At 44.1% G+C, this 24,704-nt stretch overlaps 1 protein-coding gene across 1 annotated transcript in view; it reads left to right on the top strand.

Moving 5' to 3' along the window:
* Positions 1-24,704, top strand: part of LOC309857463 (voltage-dependent calcium channel subunit alpha-2/delta-3) — a gene marked incomplete at its 5' end in the record, with an annotated part of 317,946 nt that overhangs the window by 76,621 nt on the left and 216,621 nt on the right. The window contains one exon of the mRNA XM_082750156.1: positions 6,563-6,725. Coding sequence (XP_082606282.1) covers positions 6,563-6,725 — 163 coding nt within the window. The remainder of the gene's footprint in view (positions 1-6,562; positions 6,726-24,704) is intronic.

Raw genomic sequence — 24,704 nt, 5'->3', positions numbered from 1 at the left:
GGTTTCCTTAGGGTTTTCTGACATAGATAGTCGTGTTATCTGCAAATAAAGACAGCTTTTTCCTATCCAATTCCTAAGGCATCCATCCATCCATCCATTCATTTATTCATTCATCTTACTCTAATTACTGGGACCACCAGTACAATGTTGCATAGAAATGGTAACCCATCCTTGCCTTGTTCTCGATCCAGGGGGAAAATATTCAGTGTTTCCTAAGAAATATAATATCAGCTATAGGTTTTTTTGGTAAGGTGTGCTTTTCAGACTGACATTTTATGCTATGTCGAATTTCCTATAAATTTTTACGATGAGCAGAAATTGAATTCTTTCAAAAGTTTTTCTGCATTGATTTGGTAATGTGATTTTTTTCTTCTTCATTCTTTTAATGTGGTGAACTGTGTTGATTGATTTTTCAGACAAACCAACCTTGAATTCCTAGTATAACTATTGCTTAGTCGTGATGTATTATCCTTTTAATTATAGTTGGATGTGATTCAGAATTGTATTAGCATTTTTCCCTCTAGGTTAATGTAAGATATTGGTGTATAACATATATATTTTTAAAGATTTAATTTATTAATATGAGGAAAAAAGAGAGAGTGTGAGAGAGAGCACAAGTGAAGGGCAAGGGCAGAAAGAAAGGGAGAAACGGGCTTCCTGCTGAGCAGAGAGCCCAATGTGGGGCTCGATCCCAGGACCCTGGGATCATGACTTGAATTGAAGGTAGACACTTAACTGAGCCACCCACTTGCCCCTGTAATATATTCTTTTTAAATGTTCATGTCTGATTTGGATTCAGAGTTAGGCTACCCTCATTAAATAAGTTGAGAAATAGTTGCTATAGATAGTTCTTTTTTTTTTTTTTCTTATACATTTGATAGAATTCATCATGTAAGGCATCTGAGCCTAGAGCTGTTTATTTTAGCATGGCTAGTAATTGTGAACTCAATTTTGTCTGTTTATATAAAGCCAGTCATATTTTATATTTCTTCTTGTGTCCATTTTGGTAGTTTATATGTTTCAAGGAATTAGCATTTAAGTTATCAAATATTAGCATGAAGTTGTTTGTAATATTTCCTTGTCCTTTCATTATCTCTAGGATCTGTAATGTTGTTTCTTCTTTTATTCCTGGTACTAGTATTTTGTACTTTATGACATTTTTCTTCATCAATCTAGCTAGGGTTTTAAAATTTCATTAATCCTTTTAATGAACCAAATTTTGATATCTTTTATTTTTTTCCCATTATTTTTTTCTATTTTTATCATTTCTGCTTTTATGTCTATTATTTCATTCCTTCTTTTAACATTGAGTTTCATTTCCTCTTTTTCTGTCTTTTTACAGGAATAACTTAGACTATTCATCTTAAAGCTTTCTATTTTTCTATTATAAGACTTTAAATTTGTAAATTTTTCTCTAAACTCTGCATTTCTCTAAACTGCTATATCTGGCAAATACTGTGTTTTTTTTTTTCATTACCATTTCATTACCATCACAATATTTTCCAATTTCTCATGTCATTTTTTTCCTTGACTCATGTATTATGAAGCAGTGTGCTGTTTAATTTCCAAATCTTTGGGGTTTTTCTAGATATCATCTTTTTTTAGATATCATTGGTATTTTTCATGTCATTATCATATAATGACCTCTAAAATGAGCCCATTGTTATCAGAGAACATACTATGTGGGTTTTAGCTATTTTAAACTGAGACTTGTTTGGTGGCCTAGTGTGTAATCTGGAAAAGAATGTGTGCTCTTCAGTTGTTAGGTGTAGAATTCTACAAATTCAATGAGGTCATGTTGGTAGATAGTGTTGTCCCATGACCACCCCCCAGTAAATGTCCTTAGCACTGTGTCTTTATCAAGCCTCCTGGTGGGCAGCATTGCAAATGTGTTGTCACAGTTAATTGCTGGAAGAATTAGGGCATCTTATGTGATTGCCCCAGAAGATCACTCTTGGAAATCTGAATCTGGATTCCTGGGGACTTTATCCCATGTGGTCTCTTGGCTGATTTGCTTAACTATTTTCACTGTAAGGAATCTTTTCAAACAACCAACTTTGGTTTCATTCATTTTTCTCTATTGATTTCCTGTTTTCAATTTCGTTGACTTCTGCTCTGCAAATAAAACAGTTTGATTTTTTCTTCTGGTTATTTTGGATTTAATTTGCTCTTCTTTTTTTAGCTTTCTAAAGTATAAACTTAGATGATTAATTATTTTCCTTTATTAGGAACATTTGTTCAATGTATAAATTTTCTTCTAAGTTCTGCTTTTGCTATGTCTCACAAATTTAATAAGTTGTATTTTAACTTTTAGTTTATAATTTCTCAAGACTTCTTTTTTGACCTGTTATCTAGAAGTATGTTCTTTGCTCTCTATATATTTTGGGATTTGTCCAGCTGTCCTTTTGTTATTGATGCCTGGTTTAATTCCAGTATAATATAGAAGCAGAAACTGTGTGATTCCTATTCTTTTTAATTTGTTAAGGTGTGCTTTATGGCCCAGAATGTGATCTGTCTTGGTGATTGTTCCATGAGAGCTTAAGAAGAATGTATATTCTATTGTTGGATGAAGTATTCTATATATGTCAATTAGATCTCATTGATGGGGTTATTCAGTTTAACTATATTTTTACTAATTTTCTGCTTGCTGGATTTGTCAGTTAGTGATAGAGGGGTATTGAAGTATTCAAATATAATATTGAATTCATTTATTTCTCCTTGTAGTTCTATCAGTTTTTACCTCACATATTTTAAACACTCTGTTGTTAGTGTATACATGTTACGAATTGTTACGTCTTCCTGGAGAATTGGCCCTTTTATCATTATGTAATGCCTGTCATCTTTTTCCCTAATAAATTGCCTTACTTTGAAGTCTGCTTGGTCTGAAATTAAATGTCTACTCCTTTTTTTTTTAATATTTTATTTATTTATTTGACAGAGAACATAAGTAGGCAGAGAGAGAGAGAGAGAGAGAGAGAGAAGCAGGCTCTGCACTGAGCAGAGAGCCCGATGCGGGGCTCGATCCCAGGACCCTGGGATCACGACCTGGGCGGAAGGCAGAGGCTTTAACCCGCTGAGCCACCCAGGTGCCCCTAAATGTTTACTCTTTCTTTTGATTAGTGTTGCAATGGTATATCTTTCTCTGTCTCTTTACTTCTAATCTATCTGTTCTTTATATATACAGTGAGTTTTTTTGTAGAAAACCTACAGTAAGGTCTTGTTTTTTTTAGTTTTTGCTTTTTAATTAGTGTATTTAGACCATTCACATTTAAAGTGATTATCAATATAGGTGGATTAATATTACCATATTTGAACATGTTTTTTATTTGTTGATCTTGTCTCTCTTCCTCCCTCCTTCCTTCCTGCCTGTCTTCTACTCTTTCTTTGCCTTTTCTGGATTTAATTAATTATTATTAATTAATATTAATTGTATATTATTATATATAACATATATTTTATCTATGCCTTTTCTGGATTTAATTATTATTAATTATTATTAATTAATACTATATAAAATTACATTTTATTATATATTATTATTAGTTAATATTAATTAAATATTTTTTGCCTTTTCTGAATTTATTTTTTTCTTCTTGCTTAAAGCAGGTGAATTATACTTCCTTTGAATATTATTTTAGTGGTTACCTCATAGTTTGCAATATACCTTTACAACTAATTCAAGTCCAATTTCAAATAGTCTTGTACCACTTCATGGGTACTGTAGGTAGCTTTTAACAGTATTCCCAGTTCCCTACTCTTGTTCCAACACTGCTGTAATTCCTTTCACTTATTCATAAAGTATAATTACCCAGCAATTTGTATTGTTATTTTGAATGAACTTATCTGTTAGGTCAGTTAGGAATAAAATGATTTCTAAATCATTGATTTCTGATCTTATCTTTATTATTTCTCTTCTCCTGCTGAATTTAAGTTTATGTGCTGTTCTTTTTCCAGCTTCTTTAAGTGTAAGATTAGATTGTGTATTTAAGACTTGTAGTTTCTTTTTATTTTTTATTTTTTTTAGAAGATTTTATTCATTTATTTGACAGAGAGACAGAGATCACAAGCAGGCAGAGAGGCAGGCAGAGAGAGAGGGGGAAGCAGGCGTCCTGCTGAGCAGAGAGCCTGATGTAGTTATTGATCCCAGGACCCTGAGACCATGACCTGAGCCAAAGACAGAGGCTTAACCCACTGAGCCATCCAGGTACCCCTAAGACTTGTAGTTTCTTGAGAAAGGCCTGTATTGCTATGTACTTCCCTCATAGATCTGCCTTTGCTTCATCCCAAAGGTTTTGAACACTTGTATTTTCATTTTCATTTTTTTCCATGAATTTTTCCAATTCTTCTTTAATTTCCTGGTTGACCCATTCATTCTTTAGTAGGATGCTCTCTAGCTTCCTGTATTTGAGTTCTTTCCAACTTTCCTCTTGTGATTGAGTTTGTGTTTTAAAGCACTGTGGTCTGAAAATATGCATGGTATAATCTCGGTCTTTTTGTTGTATGCAGTGGATGAATCATTAAATTCTACTTCTGAAACTAATAAAAAAAGAATAAGAAAATGATTATTTTATTTTACTTTCATTTATTCCTGCTGTAACAGTCTTCTTTATGTAGATCAGAGTTTCTGACCTATAACATTTTCATTTTCTTAAAGGACTTTTAATATTTTTTGTAAGGCAAGTCTGGTCCCAAAAAATTTCTTCAAATTTTGTTTATATGAAAAGGCATTTAGTCTCTTTCAATTTTGAAAGACAATTTTGCTGGATACAGAGTTCTAGGTTGGTGGGCTTTTTCTCTGAACACTAAGTATTACTCCACTGTCTCCTTGCTTGCCTAGTTTCTGAAGAGAAAGCCAATATAATCCTTATCCTTGTTCTTCTAAGACCCCCCCCCCCATTTCTGACTTTTTAAAGATTTTCTTTTGTTCTTTGTTGTTGTTGTTGTTTTTTCAGTTTGGTATTATATGCTGAGGTGTACATTTATTTATATTCATGTACTTTGTGGTCTTTGAGCTTTTTGGATCTGTGATTTGGCATGCGTCATTAATTTTGGGAAATTCTTAGCCATTATCACTTCAGGTATTTCTTTTATTCCTTTCTCTCTTTCTTCTCCTTCTCGTAATCCCATTACATATCTGTTACACTTTCTGTAATCGTACCACAGTTCTTGAATGTTCCGTTCCCTCTTTTTTTTTTTTTTCCTTGCTTTTCAAATTAGAAAGTGTCTTTTGACATATCTCCAAGCTCACTCATTATGTTCTTGGCCATGTCCAGTCTGCTGATGAGCCATCAAAGGCATTCCTCATTTCTGTTATAGTGTTTTTGATTTCTTGCATTTCCTTTTGATTCTTTCTTAGATTATCCATCTCTCTGTTTCTTACCCATCTGTTCTTACCTGTTTTGTACTTTTTCTATTCATGCCCTGAGCATATTAATCGTAGTTCTTTTAAATTCTCAGTCTGCTAAATCCAATACACTTGCCATCTTGGAATACTGCTCAGTAGATAAGCACACAGACTCTGGAAGTAGACGGCCTGTGTTTGAATTCTGGCTCTGCTCATCATCTGTGTAGTCTTTCACAATGTCCCTCTGTTCTTTCTACCTCCGTTTCTTCATTGCTGAAGTGGGACTCCTCATAAAACCTACCTCATAGAATTGTTAGGAGAAATGAAGCACATGAAAAGCACTTTGGGGGAGCCTGAGTGACTCAGTCAACTAAGCCTCTGACTCTTGATTTCCACTCAGGTCATGATCTCAGGGTTATGGGATCAAGCGCTGCATTGGGCTCTGTGCTGAGCCTGGAACCTGCTTAGGGATCTCTCTTGTCCTCAGCTCCTCCCCACCCAAATAGATAAATAAAACACTTAGAATAATGTCTGTCACAAAGTCAGCCTTCTGTGTATGTTAGATGATGATCATGACCGTGATGAGGTTGCTGATGAAACAGCCATTTGTGTCATGTGCCGGCACACTCCTGTGCGAGGCCCATGGCCTGTGTTGTCTCCTCTGCCTGGGGTGCTTCTCCCCAGATGCCCACATAGCTTGTTCGTTCTGTCCTTCAGTCTCTGCCTGAGTGTTCCCACAGCACTGAGACCTTTGCTGAGCACCATATGTAAACACAGCCCTTCCGCTGCTGTTCTCCCTGCCTGCCCCGGCTTGGCTATTTTCCCTAACAAGTATGGTTATAAGACATATTACAGATTTACTTGTTATTTTTTTTGTTGACTTCATAGTCTCCTTCAACTTAAGGGCAGGGTTCGTCTTCAAAATTTAAAGAATTAAAATATCCTTAGGGCAGTTTTCTCTAGTTATAAAAAGAAGTACTGTGCGGCTCCTTACAATAAGGTTTTGAAGAATATTTAATGACATGGAGAAATATTTATCTGGTGCTATCACGCCTGTGCAGGAGCAGCCACAGATGACAGGGAAGACTAAAGGAGATGGTGTGACTAAGGCAGGGTCCACGCCTGTAGGGGACGCCCCGCAGCCTGTGCCCAGGTCTGTCTGAGTTCGCAGCCTCCGGCCCTAAGCCACAAGTAATGCTTTTTGACTTTCTCTTTCAGTATGAATACTTCAATGCTGTGCTGATAAACGAAAGGGACAAAGATGGGAATTTTTTGGAGCTGGGGAAGGAATTCATCTTAGCCCCAAATGACCATTTTAATAATTTGCCTGTGAACATCAGTCTGAGTGACGTCCAAGTGCCCACGAACATGTACAACAAAGGTAAGACTCACTGCTGGCGCTCCTTGTAGAGGGTGGTGAGCAGGGGGTGTGAGGGACGGCTGGTTTGGGGTCGTGTGTTTTTTTGAAAAATACTGTTGCAAGCTGGGTGTGTCAGCATCAGCGGGATTGGTGAGGTGCGCCTGTTCTGCCTGGAGACGGCTTGCTGTTGTGCCAGCTGGTGTTCGCATCAAGCCATCTAACATGTAATCCAGGGGCTGGCAAGCCTTTTCTGTGAAGGGCCAGCTACTAACTAACTTAGGCTGTGCGGGCCACAGTGTCTCTGTTGTAGCTTCTCAGCTCTGCTCTTCTGGCACAAAGACAGCCTTAGACACCGCATCAATCAGTGGCTTCGGCCGTGTGCCAGGCCACTTTTTTATCTACCAAAACAGATGGCTGGATTTGACCCACAGGCTGTGTAGTTTATGACCCCTGCTGTAGACTTGTTCTCTTCTCTTCCATTCCTTATCATGCTTTTATGGGTTTGGGAGCTCCCAGGGTTGCAACAGAATCAGCTGTGGTCTTTTCTTGGAGTACAAAGCAGGATGGACCTCCGTGGGGCCCCCTGTTTCAGACTTGAATGGAGAACCCACTCAAATCCAGTCTTCTCATAGACCCCCAGTTCTTTCCCCCAAATTCTCATCTGCCCGTGCGAGCTGGGATTATAATGGCTGGGGATGGGGCTCTGGCCTCAGACTGTCTCTGGCTGGTCCCGTATTCCATCTCTCACTGGCTGTGCCTTTCGTGCACCCCCTTGTCTCTTAAGAACTCTGTTTCCACATACCTAGGATGTGGATAATAATTGTGTCCACGGCATGGGGTGATTGTGAGGGCCACACCTCACGAGCTGTTGGGAATGTTGCATTCAAGTGCAGGGTGTTACCCTCATTATCCTCACCGTCAAAGAGTAGGACTTTGCTCTGCTTTGTCAGACCTGACCAGCAAAGACCCATCCTCCCCAAAATAAATCGGAAAGCCGTGGCATCTTCAACGCAAAATGCCACCCCGTTGTCTGTCAAGGTTTCAAAGACATCATGGGGAGCTTGTTCCCTCCCCGCCCCCCACCCCTAGTTTCAGTGTCATATCCAGAGCACAGCAGTCAGGAGAAGAGCTCTGGGTATGAGTCCCACTCTTCCCCTTGCTGGCTCTGGGATCCTGACCAGGAAACTTTGTCTCTCCAAGCCTCGGTTTCCCATCCTATAAGAGAGGGATGAGGATACCACCTCCTTCTGGGGTTATTGCAAGGCTACGGAGTGAAGTGTGCACAGCTTTAGCAATAAAGATTTGCTCCTAGAAAGCGCTCAGTGCATTTGAGCTGCCATGGTTATTACTGTAAATACTGTGAATACACATTGCATTTCTAAATTATCCTAGGTCACCATTTCAAGAGCTTGGTCAATGATTAAAGAGTTCCCAGCTCACGGCCTGAAACACTCTTGTGCTTCTCTGTTGTGTCTGGACACCTAATGTCTCCCTTCCCGGGTTACCCATTACCTATGCTTAAAATTTAGAGGAGACAGTCTCCTATCCATGAACGTCTCTGATGGTTATTGGGGACCTCGTGGTGAACCAGGCACAGCCCCTCCCTCGAGAGGGCCACAGTTTATTTGGGGGAACAGGTAGGTAAAGAGATCAGTAGAACACCCTGTGTGTCACCTGCTGGCCACAGTTACAGACAGTGGCGGGCAGTGGGAGCTCCAAGGAGGGAGCCCGACCATGGACTCACGTGGACAGCCATGTATTTATCTCTCTCTCTTCCCTTCTCTCTGTCTGAGAGAGTAATGCCGATATGAACCGTCTCTGGTGGGCTGTGGACTGGACCATGTCCTGTGGCTGAATCCTCACTTTGGACTCTTCCTGAGGGCAGATCCCTGAGGACCCAGAGGGCTCAGCCCCACCTGGTCGAGTACAGTTTGCTCTAGTCCCTGAGGGTGAGCCTGTCAGCTGAGGAAGGAAACCCCCTTCTGTGCAGTGTGGCTGGAAGAAAGCCATCCTCACAGCATTAAGTGCATTCTCAAGTGAAGATGAAAAATTCACAAGATTTTACAGAGCAATTTCAGACATAGAACAATTGAGACTGATCTTTTAAAATGTGGCAGCTGCTTCAAGGTTGCTCAAGCCATTAGTACCGTTAACGAGATTTAATTGCACCTTGAGCTTTAAAGGCATAATTGTACTTTTCAACGGCGGCAGCACGTTAAGGGACCAGCCTTGCCATTGATCACATGGGCTGCAGAGTCAGGGCTCTGAGGCTCACAGAATCCTAACAGATCGCTTGAGCCATGGAAGTAGGTAATAATATTTAAAGCCAACCTCCATGGGCGCCTGGATGGCTCAGTGGGTTAAGCCTCTGCCTTCAGCTCAGGTCATGGTCTCAGGGTCCTGGGATTGAGCCTCACATCGGGCTCCCTGCTCAGTGGGGAGTCTGCTTCCCCCTCTCTGTCTTCCTGCCACTCTGCCTACTAGTGATCTCTCTCACTCTATCAGGTGAATGAATAAAATCTTAAAAAAAAAAAAAAATAAAGCCAACCTCCACAGCCCTTGTGGGACCTGCCTACCGCCCCTACCCAGACTCAGTGCTCCCTCAGCGAGGCTGTGGGGTCATGGACCAAGGTCAGCCAGGCGCTGTGTCCTGTTTTCTGCCAAGCAGTGAGTAGCCGCACAAGGGAGAGAGGAAGGGACTTCAGGAAAATTCCTGTCTCCATTCCACCTAATTCAAACCAGCCTTAGTCTTTTTTCTTTTCAAGCTGCAGAAATGTATTTCATGTTAAGAGGACCCGCCAGCCCAGATCTGGTTACTGATGACATGTACTCGGAACACATGCTCCAGGCTTGGTCGCTGGCTGGCTGTGCCGTTCCCGTGTTAGAAATCTTGCCCCAACAGAGGAAACCAGTACAGGATATGCTTTCTGGGCCGTTTGGACAGAGCAGAGCGGGTACATGGGAGAGCAGGTACTTAGGAGAGTGGGTACATAGGAGAAGGGTCTGATATTTGCCTGGGAGCTGCAGCGCCCTGTGCTTTTGGGCATAATGGCTGGAGGCAGCAGAATGTAGCCAGTAAAATCTGTTTTCTGCGATCTGCTCTTCGTCTCCTTGGCCAGGTCAACATCTGCCTCTGCTCATGGTGCCTTTCTCGTGGGCGCTACAGGAGACTGGAGCTTCAGAGGTCATGGCCTGGGGGCAAGCGGGCCCACTGACCAGAAGAATTCAAAGAGCCCTACCCCAGAGTCCTGAGAAATGTGTCTTAGGGTCCTGCTAGCTTCTTCACGAAACCTCTTCTGTAGATGTTTGCCGAGCGGCTGCCTTGGCACCTAGCTGGGGCACCGTGTCATCTGTGACACTCCTGGGAAGACTAGCTGAAGCCCAGAGAGAGGCACTGACTCAATGAGGAAAGCATGGAGTGTGTTCTTGTGTGTGGACCATCGATGGTCTGCCCGTGGGTTCAGATAATACCAAAGTCGGTTTTATGTCCTCCCTGGGCTAAAGTGGTGTAAAATCCACACACACACACACACACACACACACACACACACTCCTCTGGACATGGACACATACCTACATAGGTGCACCTGTTTGCGTGTCTGTATCTACACACGTGTGTTTGTATATGTGTCGTGAAACCTACCCCTTTATTCCCGCATGTGCCTCTGCACCCAGAAGAGAGCCCCTCTTTTTCACAGTATACCCTTCTCTTTCCTCCCTGGTACCCCGTTTCTCTCCATTTCTCTTATCCTTGCCTCCCCTTTCCTGCTTATCCAAAAGCTCCTCTCAAAAGCCAACCCAGGAAGCCTCTATCATTCACTCTTCCCTTAAGTGACTTCAGCGTATTCCTTTGTTCTAGGATAGCTTTGTTCCAGAAGTGCATTGCATGTCTTGTTGTTGTTATTGTTGTTGTTTGTTTTTTTGTTTTTTTTTTCCTTTTCCACTTGGAGTTTTCCGAGGGCAGGGGACTCTGCTGCTTCAACCTGGTGCCCCACTTTCTCCCAACACCATGCTCTTTACTTACTGGGTTTTCCAGAGATGGGGGGTGAGCTGGGAGAGAGCAGTGCCCCCGCCTCCTGGGCTGTGAGAAGTCAAGCCTGCCTGTAGTGTTCTCATGGTGTTGCAAGCAACGAAAACATATCCCGGCTGATTTAAACGGAAAAGAAACTTTTTGAAAGGACGTTGGTTGGCTCACAGATTCTCCAAGAAAGCTGGAGAATAAGGCTTGGAAAATGGTGGGGAAGGAGGGCGGCCAGGGACCAGAGCCACACCCAGAGCCAGCCTGGCAAGGCTCCCGCACCACGGCTTTGCTTCACCAATGCCTCTGTGTCTGTGAGAAATGTCTGTGCCCGATTTTCCTCAAACAGACTTCGGAAATGGTCATGCCAGTGGCCTGCCTCAGCGGGTTGCCGTGTGGATTAAGCATGTAGAAGGTTGCCTGGTGTATGGTGACCGCCTGGTACCCGAGCTTGAGCAAGTTTCTCTTCCCCTCTCACCCTCGGTATCCTTAGCTATAAAATGGGTATAATATCAATGTTGACCTTCTGGGATTTGCGGTCAGTGCTGTAAGAATAATGCCCGTGTGGGCTGGGGAGCCGTGGCTAACCCACTGATGTTGGCTCCTGTCCCCTGCTGGAGGGAAAAATAAAACCCATGTCTGAGGTTGGGGTCCGATAGCCCAGGGAAAGCATGTGGCCCGTCAGGGAGCCTGGTCCTTGACATGGGGCCGAGGCATCCTGCTCTTGTTATGACCCTATGGCTTTGTTCAGTTCTCAGGGGCAGTTATGGTGAAGGCAGGAGGGACTTCCAGAGGAGGCAGGATTAGAAGCCGGTGTTTTCATCATGTCCTCTCTGGACCACATGCCACCTCTGTGCTGCAGCTGGTGGATGGGGAGCCACTTCTCTCAAGTGCTTGAAACCCACGAACTGGAAATAGACCAGACTTTGGATGGAAAGCGTCTGCTTCTCTCTTCTCTCAGAGCTGGTGCAGAACAGCAACGGGTGTTCTGTGATTCTGTGCTTTTAGGGTTTTTGGCTGCTAATCTGAGGGTTTTCCCCTTACTTCCTTGTCCCACTTTGTTCCCCTGCTTTCCTCCTGCCCATCGCCACGATGCCAGGGCTCTGCTGGGAAGACAGAGGCCGCCCGGTGATAATAGTGGGCTAGAAGAGGTGATGGGTTACAAATATGCCCAGAGTAAACACAAACGACTGTAATTTGGCTGGGGGGGGGGGGTTAGTGGGGAGGGAAAGAAGCCTGTAGCTTCTGAATATTTTTAGACCCTAGAAAAAAAAGAGGCAACAGTTTTAGGCTGGAAAAAAGAAAAACGTGGATTTTAGACATGATCCGTTTAAACTTCTGCATCATTTTACCACTTTGGCCTTGTTTTCTTCCGTCGTCAGCCCCACGAGAGTGGTTAGGCAGTGTTCTTGCCTCTGTTTTTCAGATGACTTCACTAAAGGTCCGAGAAGAGGGGCGCCTGGGTGGCGCATTCGGTGAAGCATCGACCTTCCGCTCAGCTCGTGATCTCAGGGCCCTGGGACCGAGCCCTGTTTCGGGCTCCCTGCTCCGTGGGGAGTCCCCTTATCCCTCTTCTCCTGACCCTCCCTCTCCCCCTACTCATGTTCTCTCTCTCTTGCTCTCATGCTATCAAATAAATAAATAAAATCTAAAAAAAAAAAAAACAAACAAAAAACAAAAACAAGAAAACAAAGGTCATAGTAGCACAATGACTTACTCCAGCTCACACAGGTAGGAAGGCTCGTGCCAGGGTCGACCTTGATTCTCTGATGAGCATTCTAGCTTACTCTGCTGCCTCTCTGGGCAGGAGTACTGGGAGAAGACCCTGGTCCCTCAGATCCCCTGCGTCTGGGGCTTGGTTACTTCCTGGCCACTTTGGGATATTTTGCTCAGGCTGAGAATCTCAGCCCGAGGCCCATCGCCAGCCTTCCTCTGAAGCTCTGACTCTCCCTGGGCACTGCCAGGGCACAAGGCCCCACTGTCACGAGATCCCAGAGCCTGCTCCAGAGTCTAGTCTCTGGCCACTTTCTGGCCGGCCCTCCTTTCCCGTTCCTCCATGACACGCAGCCTAATAATTTCAATGACCTGAGGTTCCTGCATGGGCTGGGGGAGAGGGGGCTGTGCTGCTGACTCATGGAGCTTCTGCCTAGGAGCCCTGCAAATGCTTTTGGACCCAAGAAATACAAAGGCTCCAAATGTTGGCTTAGGACAGAAACAGGGAGAGAGCAGGGAGAGGTGGACTGCCTGGCAGAAGAGAGAGGAGGTTGGACTGCTGGACATGACCGAGGCCAACCCCTTCCCCTTCCTGACTGCACCCAGCAGAGAGCCCAGGCAGGCCGACTGGGCGGCCAAGCTCTCCTGCATGCAGGGTTAGGTGGGCGTGGGGAGGTGGCACACAGCCCCCAAAATTGAAACAGGCCCGAGGAAGGGGAGAACCATAGCCACCACTCAGGTCAGCCCAAGGATTCAGTCTGTCTGCTACAATCGAATGGGTTCTTCTAAAAAGCCCAGGGAAGGGCAGAGGTGTGTGTGGGGGGGCGGCGGATAAGGGTCCCCTACGTGGGGCCTGGGCGGCATGGCTGGATTAGGCTTTGTTAGATGTCCCAACCTATTTTTCGAACGTTGGGTTTGATAAATCGTAAAACACGCTTTGCCAAGCATATGTTTCTGATTTGTTGACACGGAAATCTTTAAACTGGTCTTGTCTAAGAGCCATTTAATGGGTAAGAAGGCTCATGAGCCTTTTAAGGAGCTGTTTAAAAGTGCCATCACCAAGACGGTGACATAGGCTGTTCCTGACTTTCTCCCCGTCATGAGAACAACTAGTGAGCATTCAAGGATAGGACGCCACTGAGAGAAACCTAGAAGTGGAGGTGAGGCAGAAGCACCCTCTGCAGCCCAGAGACCCAGGCAGACAGCACTGGGGGGAAGAGATGCAGCGACACAGCCACCCCATTTCCCCTTCCCCAGGCCAGTGCAGTACCCAGCCAAGAGGTCCCCCTGAACACCCACTTCTTCCAGCCAGAAAAGGGAGCCTGGGGTGACCGCCAACCTTCCCCAGCACTGGGAGCCTCTCTGTGGGAGCCCCTCCTCTGATCTCACACCACGGGGGCTGCAGGGGACTCTTGGGGCCCAGCCCCTGGCAATCTGACTGTCAAGAAGAAGGGGAAGGGGCTTGCCACAACCAGCACTGGGTCTTGGCAGACTGAGTTCACACCTGCAGCGTCCGACTGGGCCCCCCAACCAGCAGCTTTGCTCCCCTACACAACCAAGTCAGGGTGTACTCTGATCAGAGAACTTGGGGTGGGGGGTGCAGCTCTGCTCTGGAGACCAGTTTGTCCGCACTCAGACAAGTGCTGAGTCACAGTCCCACCTGCTTGGAGAGTGTGTCCTGGCCCCCTCTGAGTAGAGGGGCTGGCTCTGGCTCCTGGAAGCTGTGCTCAAGGGGCAGGATGGCAGAGCTGCTCCCCCAGAGCGAAGCCAGGACTGGGCGTTCAGACTTCCCAGGCTCTGCACAAGCGAGAAGGTGATTCACAGCCAAGGCTTAAGTAGTTCCCGAACCCTCCTATCCCCAGAGCCTGTTTGGGAGACTGAGAGTAGCCTGCATTGCTCCCTGCCACCCCTGAGCTGGGCCAGGGGCTGAGTCCTAGCCACACCCCTATGGAGACCCCATGTGACCAGGTGGCTGGCCATGACTCCTGGAAGCTGTGAGGCCTAGTGGCCCTAGAGCCGAGAGATGAGCAGATGGAGTGAAGCCGGGGACCCTGTGCAGCCCAGAGCCCTGTGCAGCCCAGAGCTGGGGGTACCACAGGCTTGAGTTGCAATGACAAAGTGCTTTGCTGGGTTTAGAGACACTTTTCCCACTGCATTCCGGTAGGGAACCTTTTTTGTAGCTGTGGCCCTTGTGGGTTCCAGTCTCCAGCCTGTTTGACCGGGGATGTTCCAGAGCATGGCAGGGAGCTCCGGAGCCCACTCAGCAGCCGTGTGTGTGTGTGTGTGTGTGTGTGTGTGACACGAACCTAGGTCTGCATAGGTATTCACGTGTGTATGATGGGTTTGTGTCTGTATTTTCTCAGAAGTGGTGTTAGTGGAAGGAGGGTGTCCCATGCCCACAGTGGACACTTAATGCTTAGGCTTATGCTTAGGCCAGAAGCAGGGCTGGTTGAATGAATGAGTGAATGAATGAATGAATGAATGGGTGAGTCAGTTCCTCTGTCCTGAGCATTTTGGAAAGTTTAGCTTATGTGCTACTGAGCACTTTAGATAAGGTCATCTGCCACTACCCCGAGTGCTGTAAGCAGTGGGGGTCCGCCGTCCCTCACAGCCTGCTAGGAAGGAAATCGGAGGCACACCGTCCATGGTCTCTACGCCCGAGTCCTGTCTGGCACACTGAACAGGGTAAAACTCAGTGCACGACTTTAGGTGCGAGTGAGCAATTTCCTAAGAAGCGAGTGAGAAAGGAGCTTATGGCCCCTGCCTGAGGATCTCCGAAACACTGTGTGTTCCCCGCGTTTCTTGCACCCTGGGCAGTGACCCAGGCGGAAGCCACTGTCTCCATGCTTGTCCATTCCCGGGCTCTTTCCAGAGCCCTCAGGCATCTAGGAATACCAGCTTGGTGGAAGAGCACTGAACTCTGTGAGCCTCAGTTTCCCCATCTATAAGGTGTGGAGCGTGGAGCGTCCCAAAGAGCATTACAGGAGATAGAGGTGCAGCGCCCAGCACAGCACTTGGCACACAGAGACACTTGTTGGGATGCACTGTCTCCTCACACCAGAGCCCTTTCCAGCTCCCCGTCCTGTGGTGGGTTCCCAGTGTGGCCCCCAAACCCAGGCACAGCCTGGCCCTTCTCTTCAGCTCTGTTTCTGGATGAGATGCAAACACACCCACAGACACCTGTTACCCACCCCCTCCTCCTGCTCGTAGTCTTAGGACTCCTGGCAGCCTTCCCTTAGGCTTTGCCCTTGATCCCAGTCTGCTCTCCGTGTACCCCCTGGCCAGGCTTGTCCTTTCCGGAGAGCTTCACCGGAAGGTGCCTTGCCTTTCCTTCTATTCTCAGTCCTCCTCTCCAGAACAGCCACCTATCTTTATGTCTCATAGTGTAGTGGTTTCTTTTACATTTGTCTCTCTCTCCTGGAACTTGAAGATAGGGGCTGTTCCATTTTTTTGTTTTTGCATCCCCTTGGGAACCCAGCAGAGGGGATGGAATAGGAAAGATTACCCATTGAACGAAACTGAGTCCTGGATTACTATATTACTACCCGAATCCTGCATTACCATTATATTACTTCCTGAATACTACTCTTCTACATTACTACCTGAATCCTATGTTACTGCATTACTATATGAAGATTACATGCCTACCTGAATCTTACTTTACTACATTATTCCCTAAATCCTACATTACTACATTACTCCCCAAATGCTACATTTCTACATTACTCCCTGGATCCTATATGACTACATTACTCCCTGAATCCTACATTACTACATCACTCTCTGAATCCTGCATTACTACATTACTCCCTGAATCCTACATCCTAAATCCTACTTTTCTCCATTGCCACCTGAATCCTACATTACTACAGGTCATCACAAATGGATTGGTGTATGGTGGTGGTTTTTTTTTTTTTTTTAATTTTTTATTTTTTATAAACATATATTTTTATCCCCAGGGGTACAGGTCTGTGAATCACCAGGTTTACACACTTCACAGCACTCACCAAAGCACATACCCTCCCCAATGTCCATAATCCCACCCTCTTCTCCCAAACCCCCTCCCCCCAGCAACCCTCAGTTTGTTTTGTGAGATTAAGAGTCACTTATGGTTTGTCTCCCTCCCAATCCCATCTTGTTTCATTTATTCTTCTCCTACCCACTTAAGCCTCCATGTTGCATCACCACTTCCTCATATCAGGGAGATCATATGATAGTTGTCTTTCTCTGCTTGACTTATTTCGCTAAGCATGATTCGCTCTAGTTCCATCCATGTTGTCGCAAATGGCAAGATTTCATTTCTTTTGATGGCTGCATAGTATTCCATTGTGTATATATACCACATCTTCTTGATCCATTCATCTGCATGTGCCCCTTTGGATCACTACATTTGTATCTTTAGGGTAAATACCCAATAGTGCAATTGCTGGGTCATAGGGCAGTTCTATTTTCAACATTCTGAGGAACCTCCATGCTGTTTTCCAGAGTGGCTGCACCAGCTTGCATTCCCACCAACAATGTAGGAGGGTTCCCCTTTCTCCACATCCTCGCCAGCATCTGTCATTTCCTGACTTGTTGATTTTAGCCATTCTGACTGGTGTGAGGTGATATCTCATTGTGGTTTTGATTTGTATTTCCCTGATGCCGAGTGATATGGAGCACTTTTTCATGTGTCTATTGGCCATCTGGATGTCTTCTTTACAGAAATGTCTGTTCATGTCCTCTGCCCATTTCTTGATTGGATTATTTGTTCTTTGGGTGTTGAGTTTGCTAAGTTCTTTATAGATTCTGGACACTAGTCCTTTATCTGATATGTCGTTTGCAAATATCTTCTCCCATTCTGTCAGTTGTCTTTTGATTTTGTTAACTGTTTCCTTTGCTGTGCAAAAGCTTTTGATCTTGATGAAATCCCAATAGTTCATTTTTTCCCTTGCTTCCCTTGCCTTTTGCGTTGTTCCTAGGAAGATGTTGCTGCGGCAGAGGTCGAAGAGGTTGCTGCCTGTGTTCTCCTCAAGGATTTTGATGGATTCCTTTCGCACATTGAGGTCCTTCATCCATTTTGAGTCTATTTTTGTGTGTGGTGTAAGGAAATGGTCCAATTTCATTTTTCTACATGTGGCTGTCCAGTTTTCCCAGAACCATTTATTGAAGAGGCTGTCTTTTTTCCATTGGACATTCTTTCCTGCTTTGTCGAAGATGAGTTGACCATAGATTTGAGGGTCTATTTCTGGGCTCTCTATTCTGTTCCATTGATCTATGTGTCTGTTTTTGTGCCAGTACCATGCTGTCTTGATGATGACAGCTTTGTAATAGAGCTTGAAGTCCGGAATTGTGATGCCACCAACTTTGGCTTTCTTTTTCAATATCCCTTTGGCTATTCGAGGTCTTTTCTGGTTCCATATAAATTTTAGCATTATTTGTTCCATTTCTTTGAAAAAGATGGATGGTACTTTGATAGGAATTGCATTAAATGTGTAGATTGCTTTAGGTAGCATAGACATTTTCACAATATTTATTCTTCCAATCCAGGAGCATGGAACATTTTTCCATTTCTTTGTGTCTTCCTCAATTTCTTTCATGAGTACTTTATAGTTTTCTGAGTATAGATTCTGTGTCTCTTTGGTTAGGTTTATTCCTAGGTATCTTATGGTTTGGATGCAATTGTAAATGGGATTGACTCCTTAATAACTCTTTCTTCTGTCTTGCTGTTGGTGTAGAGAAATGCAACTGATTTCTGTGCATTGATTTTATATCCTGACACTTTACTGAATTTCTGTATAAGTTCTAGCAGTTTTGGAGTGGAGTCTTTTGGGTTTTCCACATATAGTATCATATCAGCTGCGAAGAGTGATAATTTGACTTCTTCTTTGCCGATTTGGATGCCTTTAATTTCCTTTTGTTGTCTGATTGCTGAGGCTAGGACCTCTAGTACTATGTTGAATAGCAGTGGTGATAATGGACATCCCTGCCGTGTTCCTGACCTTAGTGGAAAAGCATTCAGTTTTTCTCCATTGAGAATGATATTTGCGGTGGGTTTTTCATAGATGGCTTTGATGATATTGAGGTATGTGCCCTCTATCCCTACACTTTGAAGAGTTTTGATCAGGAAGGGATGCTGTACTTTGTCAAATGCTTTTTCAGCATCTATTGAGAGTATCATATGGTTCTTGTTCTTTCTTTTATTGATGTGTTGTATCACATTGACTGATTTGCGGATGTTGAACCAACCTTGCAGCCCTGGAATAAATCCCACTTGGTCGTGGTGAATAATCTTTTTAATGTACTGTTGAATCCTATTGGCTAGTATTTTGTTGAGTATTTTCGCATCTGTGTTCATCAAGGATATCGGTCTATAGCTCTCTTTTTTGGTGGGATCCTTGTCTGGTTTTGGGATCAAGGTGATGCTGGCCTCATAAAATGAGTTTGGAAGTTTTCCTTCCATTTCTATTTTTTGGAACAGTTTCAGGAGAATAGGAATTAGTTCTTCTTTAAATGTTTGGTAGAATTCCCCCGGGAAGCCGTCTGGCCCTGGGCTTTTGTTTGTTTGGAGATTTTTAATGACTGTTTCAATCTCCTTACTGGTTATGGGTCTGTTCAGGCTTTCTATTTCTTCCTGGTTCAGTTGTGGTAGTTTATATGTTTCTAGGAATGCATCCATTTCTTCCAGATTGTCAAATTTATTGGCGTAGAGTTGCTGATAGTATGTTCTTATAATAGTTTGTATTTCTTTGGTGTTAGTTGTGATCTCTCCTCTTTCATTCATGATTTTATTTATTTGGGTCCTTTCTCTTTTCTTTTTGATAAGTCGGGCCAGGGGTTTATCAATTTTATTAATTCTTTCAAAGAACCAGCTCCTACTTTCGTTGATTTGTTCTATTGTTTTTTTGGTTTTTATTTCATTGATTTCTGCTCTGATCTTTATGATTTCTCTTCTCCTGCTGGGCTTAGGGTTTCTTTCTTGTTCTTTCTCCAGCTCCTTTAGGTGTAGGGTTAGGTTGTGTACCTGAGACCTTTCTTGTTTCTTGAGAAAGGCTTGTACCGCTATATATTTTCCTCTCAGGACTGCCTTTGTTGTGTCCCACAGATTTTGAACTGTTGTATTTTCATTATCATTTGTTTCCATGATTTTTTTCAATTCTTCTTTAATTTCCCGGTTGACCCATTCATTCTTTAGAAGGATACTGTTTAGTCTCCATGTATTTGGGTTCTTTCCAAACTTCCTTTTGTGGTTGAGTTCTAGCTTTAGAGCATTGTGGTCTGAAAATATGCAGGGAATGATCCCAATCTTTTGATACCGGTTGAGTCCTGATTTAGGACCGAGGATGTGATCTATTCTGGAGAATGTTCCATGTGCACTAGAGAAGAATGTGTATTCTGTTGCTTTGGGATGAAATATTCTGAATATATCTGTGATGTCCATCTGGTCCAGTGTGTCGTTTAAGGCCTTTATTTCCTTGCTGATCCTTTGCTTGGATGACCTGTCCATTTCAGTGAGGGGAGTGTTAAAGTCCCCTACTATTATTGTATTATTGTTGATGTGTTTCTTTGATTTTGTTATTAATTGGTTTATATAGTTGGCTGCTCCCACGTTGGGGGCATAGATATTTAAAATTGTTAAATCTTCTTGTTGGACAGACCCTTTGAGTATGATATAGTGTCCTTCCTCATCTCTTATTATAGTCTTTGGCTTAAAATCTAATTGATCTGATATAAGGATTGCCACTCTTGCTTTCTTCTGATGTCCATTAGCATGGTAAATTCTTTTCCACCCCCTCACTTTAAATCTGGAGGTGTCTTCGGGCTTAAAATGAGTTTCTTGGAGGCAACATATAGATGGGTTTTGTTTTTTTATCCATTCTGATACCCTGTGTCTTTTGATTGGGGTATTTAGCTCATTAACATTCAGGGTAACTATTGAGAGATATGAATTTAGTGCCATTGTATTGCCTGTAAGGTGACTGTTACTGTATATTGTGTCTGTTCCTTACTGATCTACCACTTGTAGGCTCTCTCTTTGCTTAGAGGACCCCTTTCAATATTTCCTGTAGAGCTGGTTTGGTATTTGCAAATTCTTTCAGTTGTTGTTTGTCCTGGAAGCTTTTAATCTCTCCTTCTATTTTCAATGATAGCCTAGCTGGATATAGTATTCTGGGCTGCATGTTTTTCTCGTTTAGTGCTCTAAAAATATCATGCCAGCTCTTTCTGGCCTGCCAGGTCTCTATGGATAAGTCAGCTGCCAATCTAATATTTTTACCATTGTATGTTACAGACTTCTTTTCCCGGGCTGCTTTCAGGATTTTCTCTTTGTCACTGAGACTTGTAAATTTTACTATTAGGTGACGGGGTGTGGGCCTATTCTTATTGATTTTGAGGGGCGTTCTCTGAACCTCCTGAATTTTGATGCTCATTCCCTTTGCCATATTGGGGAAATTCTCCCCAATAATTCTCTCCAGTATACCTTCTGCTCCCCTCTCTCTTTCTTCTTCTTCTGGAATCCCAATTATTCTAATGTTGTTTCGTCTTATGGTGTCACTTATCTCTCGAATTCTCCCCTCGTGGTCCAGTAGCTGTTTGTCCCTCTTTTGCTCAGCTTCTTTATTCTCTGTCATTTGGTCTTCTATATCACTAATTCTTTCTTCTGCCTCATTTATCCTAGCAGTGAGAGCCTCCATTTTTGATTGCACCTCATTAATAGCTTTTTTTATTTCAACTTGGTTAGATTTTAGTTCTTTTATTTCTCCAGAAAGGGCTTTTATATCTCTCGAGAGGGTTTCTCTAATATCTTCCATGCCTTTTTCGAGCCCGGCTAGAACCTTGAGAATTGTCATTCTGAACTCTAGATCTGACATATTACCGATGTCTGTATTGATTAGGTCCCTAGCCTTCGGTACTGCCTCTTGTTCTTTTTTTTGTGTTGAATTTTTACGTCTTGTCATTTTGGCCAGATAAGAGTAAATGAAGGGGCAAGTAAAATACTAAAAGGGTGGCAACAACCCCAGGAAAATATGCTTTAACCAAATTAGAAGAGATCCAAAATCGTGAGTGGGGAGAAAGGGGATAAAAAAAGGTTCAAAAAGGAAGAAAGAAAAAAAAGAACAAAGAAGAGAAAAGAAAAAAAAAAGAAAAGAAAAAAATTTTTAAAAAAGAAAACACCTGAGAAAAATGTAAAAAAGAATAAATATATATATTAGATAAACTAGTAAAAAATCGTTAAAAAAGAAAAAGGTAACAGTTAAAAAAAAAAAAATTTACCCGAAGGCGAGAAGAAAAAAAAAAAAAATGAAAAATAAAAAATTAAATTAACTGCAAGACTAAAAAAAATCACCAAAAAAAAGCCATGAGTTCCGTGCTTGGCTTTCTCCTCCTCTGGAATTCTGCTGCTCTCCTTGGTATTGAAACCGCACTCCTTGGTAGGTGAACTTGGTCTCGGCTGGATTTCTTGTTGATCTTCTGGGGGAGGGGCCTGTTGTAGTGATTCTCAAGTGTCTTTGCCCCAGGCGGAATTACACCGCCCTTACCCGGGGCCGGGGTGAGTAATCCGCTCGGGTTTGCTTTCAGGAGCTTTTGTTCCCTGGAGTTCTGGAGTTCTGGAGTTCTGGAGGACGGGAATACAAATGGCGGCCTCCTGGTCTCTGGCCCGGAGGAGCAGAGAGCCCAGGGCCGCACTCCTCAGGGCGCCCTCAGAGAACAGCGCCCAGTCACTCCCTTCTGCCTGACCTCCGGCCGCGCTCCGAGCTCACCGAGCCTGCGACCGGTTCAAGGTCACCCCGAGCTGCGAGCTTACTGTCGGCTCTGTCTCTGCAGCCGGCTTTCCCGTTCCAATACCCGCAAGCTCTGCGACACTCAGACACCCCCGATCCTTCTGTGACCCTGCGGGACCTGAGGCCACGCTGACCCCGCGTGGGCTTCGCCCCGGTTTAGCCTCTGGAGCGATGTCCCTCAGCGGAACAGACTTTTAAAAGTCCTGATTTTGTGCGCGGTTGCTCCGCTGCTTGCTGGGAGCCGGCCCCTCCCCCCGGGGTCTATCTTCCCGTCACTTTGGATTCACTTCTCCGCCGGTCCTACCTTTCAGAAAGTGGTTGTTTTTCTGTTTCCAGAATTGCTGTTCTTCTTCTCTTCGATCTGCCGATGGATTTTCAGGTGTTTGCAATCTTTAGATAAGCTACCTAGCTGATCTCCGGCTAGCTGAAGCAGTCTCAGCTTGCTACTTCTCCGCCATCTTGACTCCTGTCGGTTGTTTTTTTTTAATTGGTCTGTCCATTCTACTTCTATTTGAATTTGATATTTGGGAGGGAGTGTTGCTTTTGAAGACAGTCGTTTTTAGAAGTATGCTTAATAAAATAATAATTCCATGGTCTTTTAATTTGTTTGCATTTTGTAATACATAGAATAATAAAAATTGAGATTACAGAAATTGAGATGGAGGCTTACAGTGGGATAGGAACTGGATCTGGGCTAAGAGGAATTTAAAAGACAGTGCCCAGGCAGTTAAGGACAATGTTAGAACAGGAATGATTGCTAGTAGTGTTCTTTTTGTTTTGTTTTGTTTTCACCTGGTGTCTCCACATTTGTGAATTGTCACAGTAATAGAAGAGAGCCAGAGTTGGTAGCTGATTTGCTAGTAGTGTTCTTTTTGTTTTGTTTTGTTTTGTTTTGTTTTCACCTGGTGTCTCCACATTTGTGAATTGTCACAGTAATAGAAGAGAGCCAGAGTTGGTAGCTGATTTGCTTAAAAAAAAAAAAAAATTAATGACTTAGGGGGAATTCAAAGTCATTCCTATGATAACATCACTCATAGGAACTTGCTTTCTGATCTTGGATTGGGAGGGAGAGCGGGGACCACTTTGAGCACTCTGGAAATGATAGCAGGGGTAGTGCAGCCTGGGCTGGCGGTCAGGTGTGTTCCAGAAAGGGAAACGGGGTAGGAAACTCTGTCCCTGGACTGACGCAGCCAACCTTAACATGCCACAGGTCCCCAAGAGTGAGAAAGGGACCACTTTACTGGAAATGCATGCCAGGCCTTCCAGGACTTGGGAAGAACGGGGAGACATGTGGATATGTGGACCATCCTATGGTTGCTGCCAGTGTCCTCAGCAGCCCTCCCTGGGAGGCCCTGGGTCACGGTATGGCTTGTTCGGGGCCATGTGATCTGAGTGTGACAGATGCTTGTTACCCCGGGGCTGACCCAGGCCACCATCCATAAAGTGGTCATTCTGCCAGCACCTCTCTCCTGCGGGTTTGTGGGGGTTAAATGAAGTACTGCTCTACCATCAGCATTGCAGCTAGTATGTCGTAAAAGCTTAGTAAGTGTCACCTTTGTGACATATACATGGAACATAAGGAATAGTGCAGAGGACCCTAGGGATGGGGAGGGAAAACTGAATGGGAAGAAAACAGAGAGGGAGACAAATTATAAGAGACTCTGGACTCTGGGAAACAAAATGAGGGTTTGCTGGAGGGGAGGTGGGTGGAGGGGCTGGGGTCAGTGGGTGATGGGCATTCAGGAGGGCATGTGATGTGATGAGCACTGGGTTTTATACTGAACTGATGAACTATTGAACAGTATATTAAAAAACAGTGATGTACTGTATCTTGGCTAATTGAATTTAAATTAAAAAAAGAAATAGCACCCCCCCCCCCGCCAAGAGTGATATTGAAAAGTCCCCAGTGGTGCGGCTTCTTCCTGGGAAGGTCTCTGATGCTGAATAAGGTAACATTCTCTTTCCTCCTGCACCTTGCGAACCCCGTTATTACTGGAGTTTATACCAAGAAATTCAGTGAATAGCAAAGTGTGTGCAGCCAGAGTTGCTTGTAGGCGTTGGAAGCCAACGAGCACCTTCTGTAAGCAGCGGGATCCCCAGTCCACACACCTGCCCTCCTCTCCCTCATCGTGTTCAGACACTCGGGCAGCCTCTGTCCGTTCAGGTCCTGCTGCTCAGGCCACATGGCTGCTGGGAACCTTGGTGTTCATGTCAGTTGTTGATGTCAACGATAGGGCTCCAAATAATGCTCTTTGCTTTCCTTTTGTCTGGGATGGGGACTCTCAGGAGGGCACTGTCCTTGGCAGGGACATGAAGGACACCCTCTTCCTTTTCACTTCTCACACTGCTACCCCTCTTTGTAGCTCCAAACTAATGGAAACTTCTGTCCAGGATGTACTACCCATTGTCCTTGGAGACACTCACCTGCTCATTAGTCCACAATGTCTCCCTCTAGATATCATGCTATGTGCAGGCACAAGCATGATCTAATACAATCCAGTTCTACCC

The sequence above is a fragment of the Mustela nivalis genome (genome assembly GCF_964662115.1).
Source record: "Mustela nivalis genome assembly, contig: HAP1_SCAFFOLD_748, whole genome shotgun sequence".
NCBI lineage: Eukaryota > Metazoa > Chordata > Mammalia > Carnivora > Mustelidae > Mustela > Mustela nivalis.
This window is presented reverse-complemented; position numbering and strand designations above follow the sequence as displayed.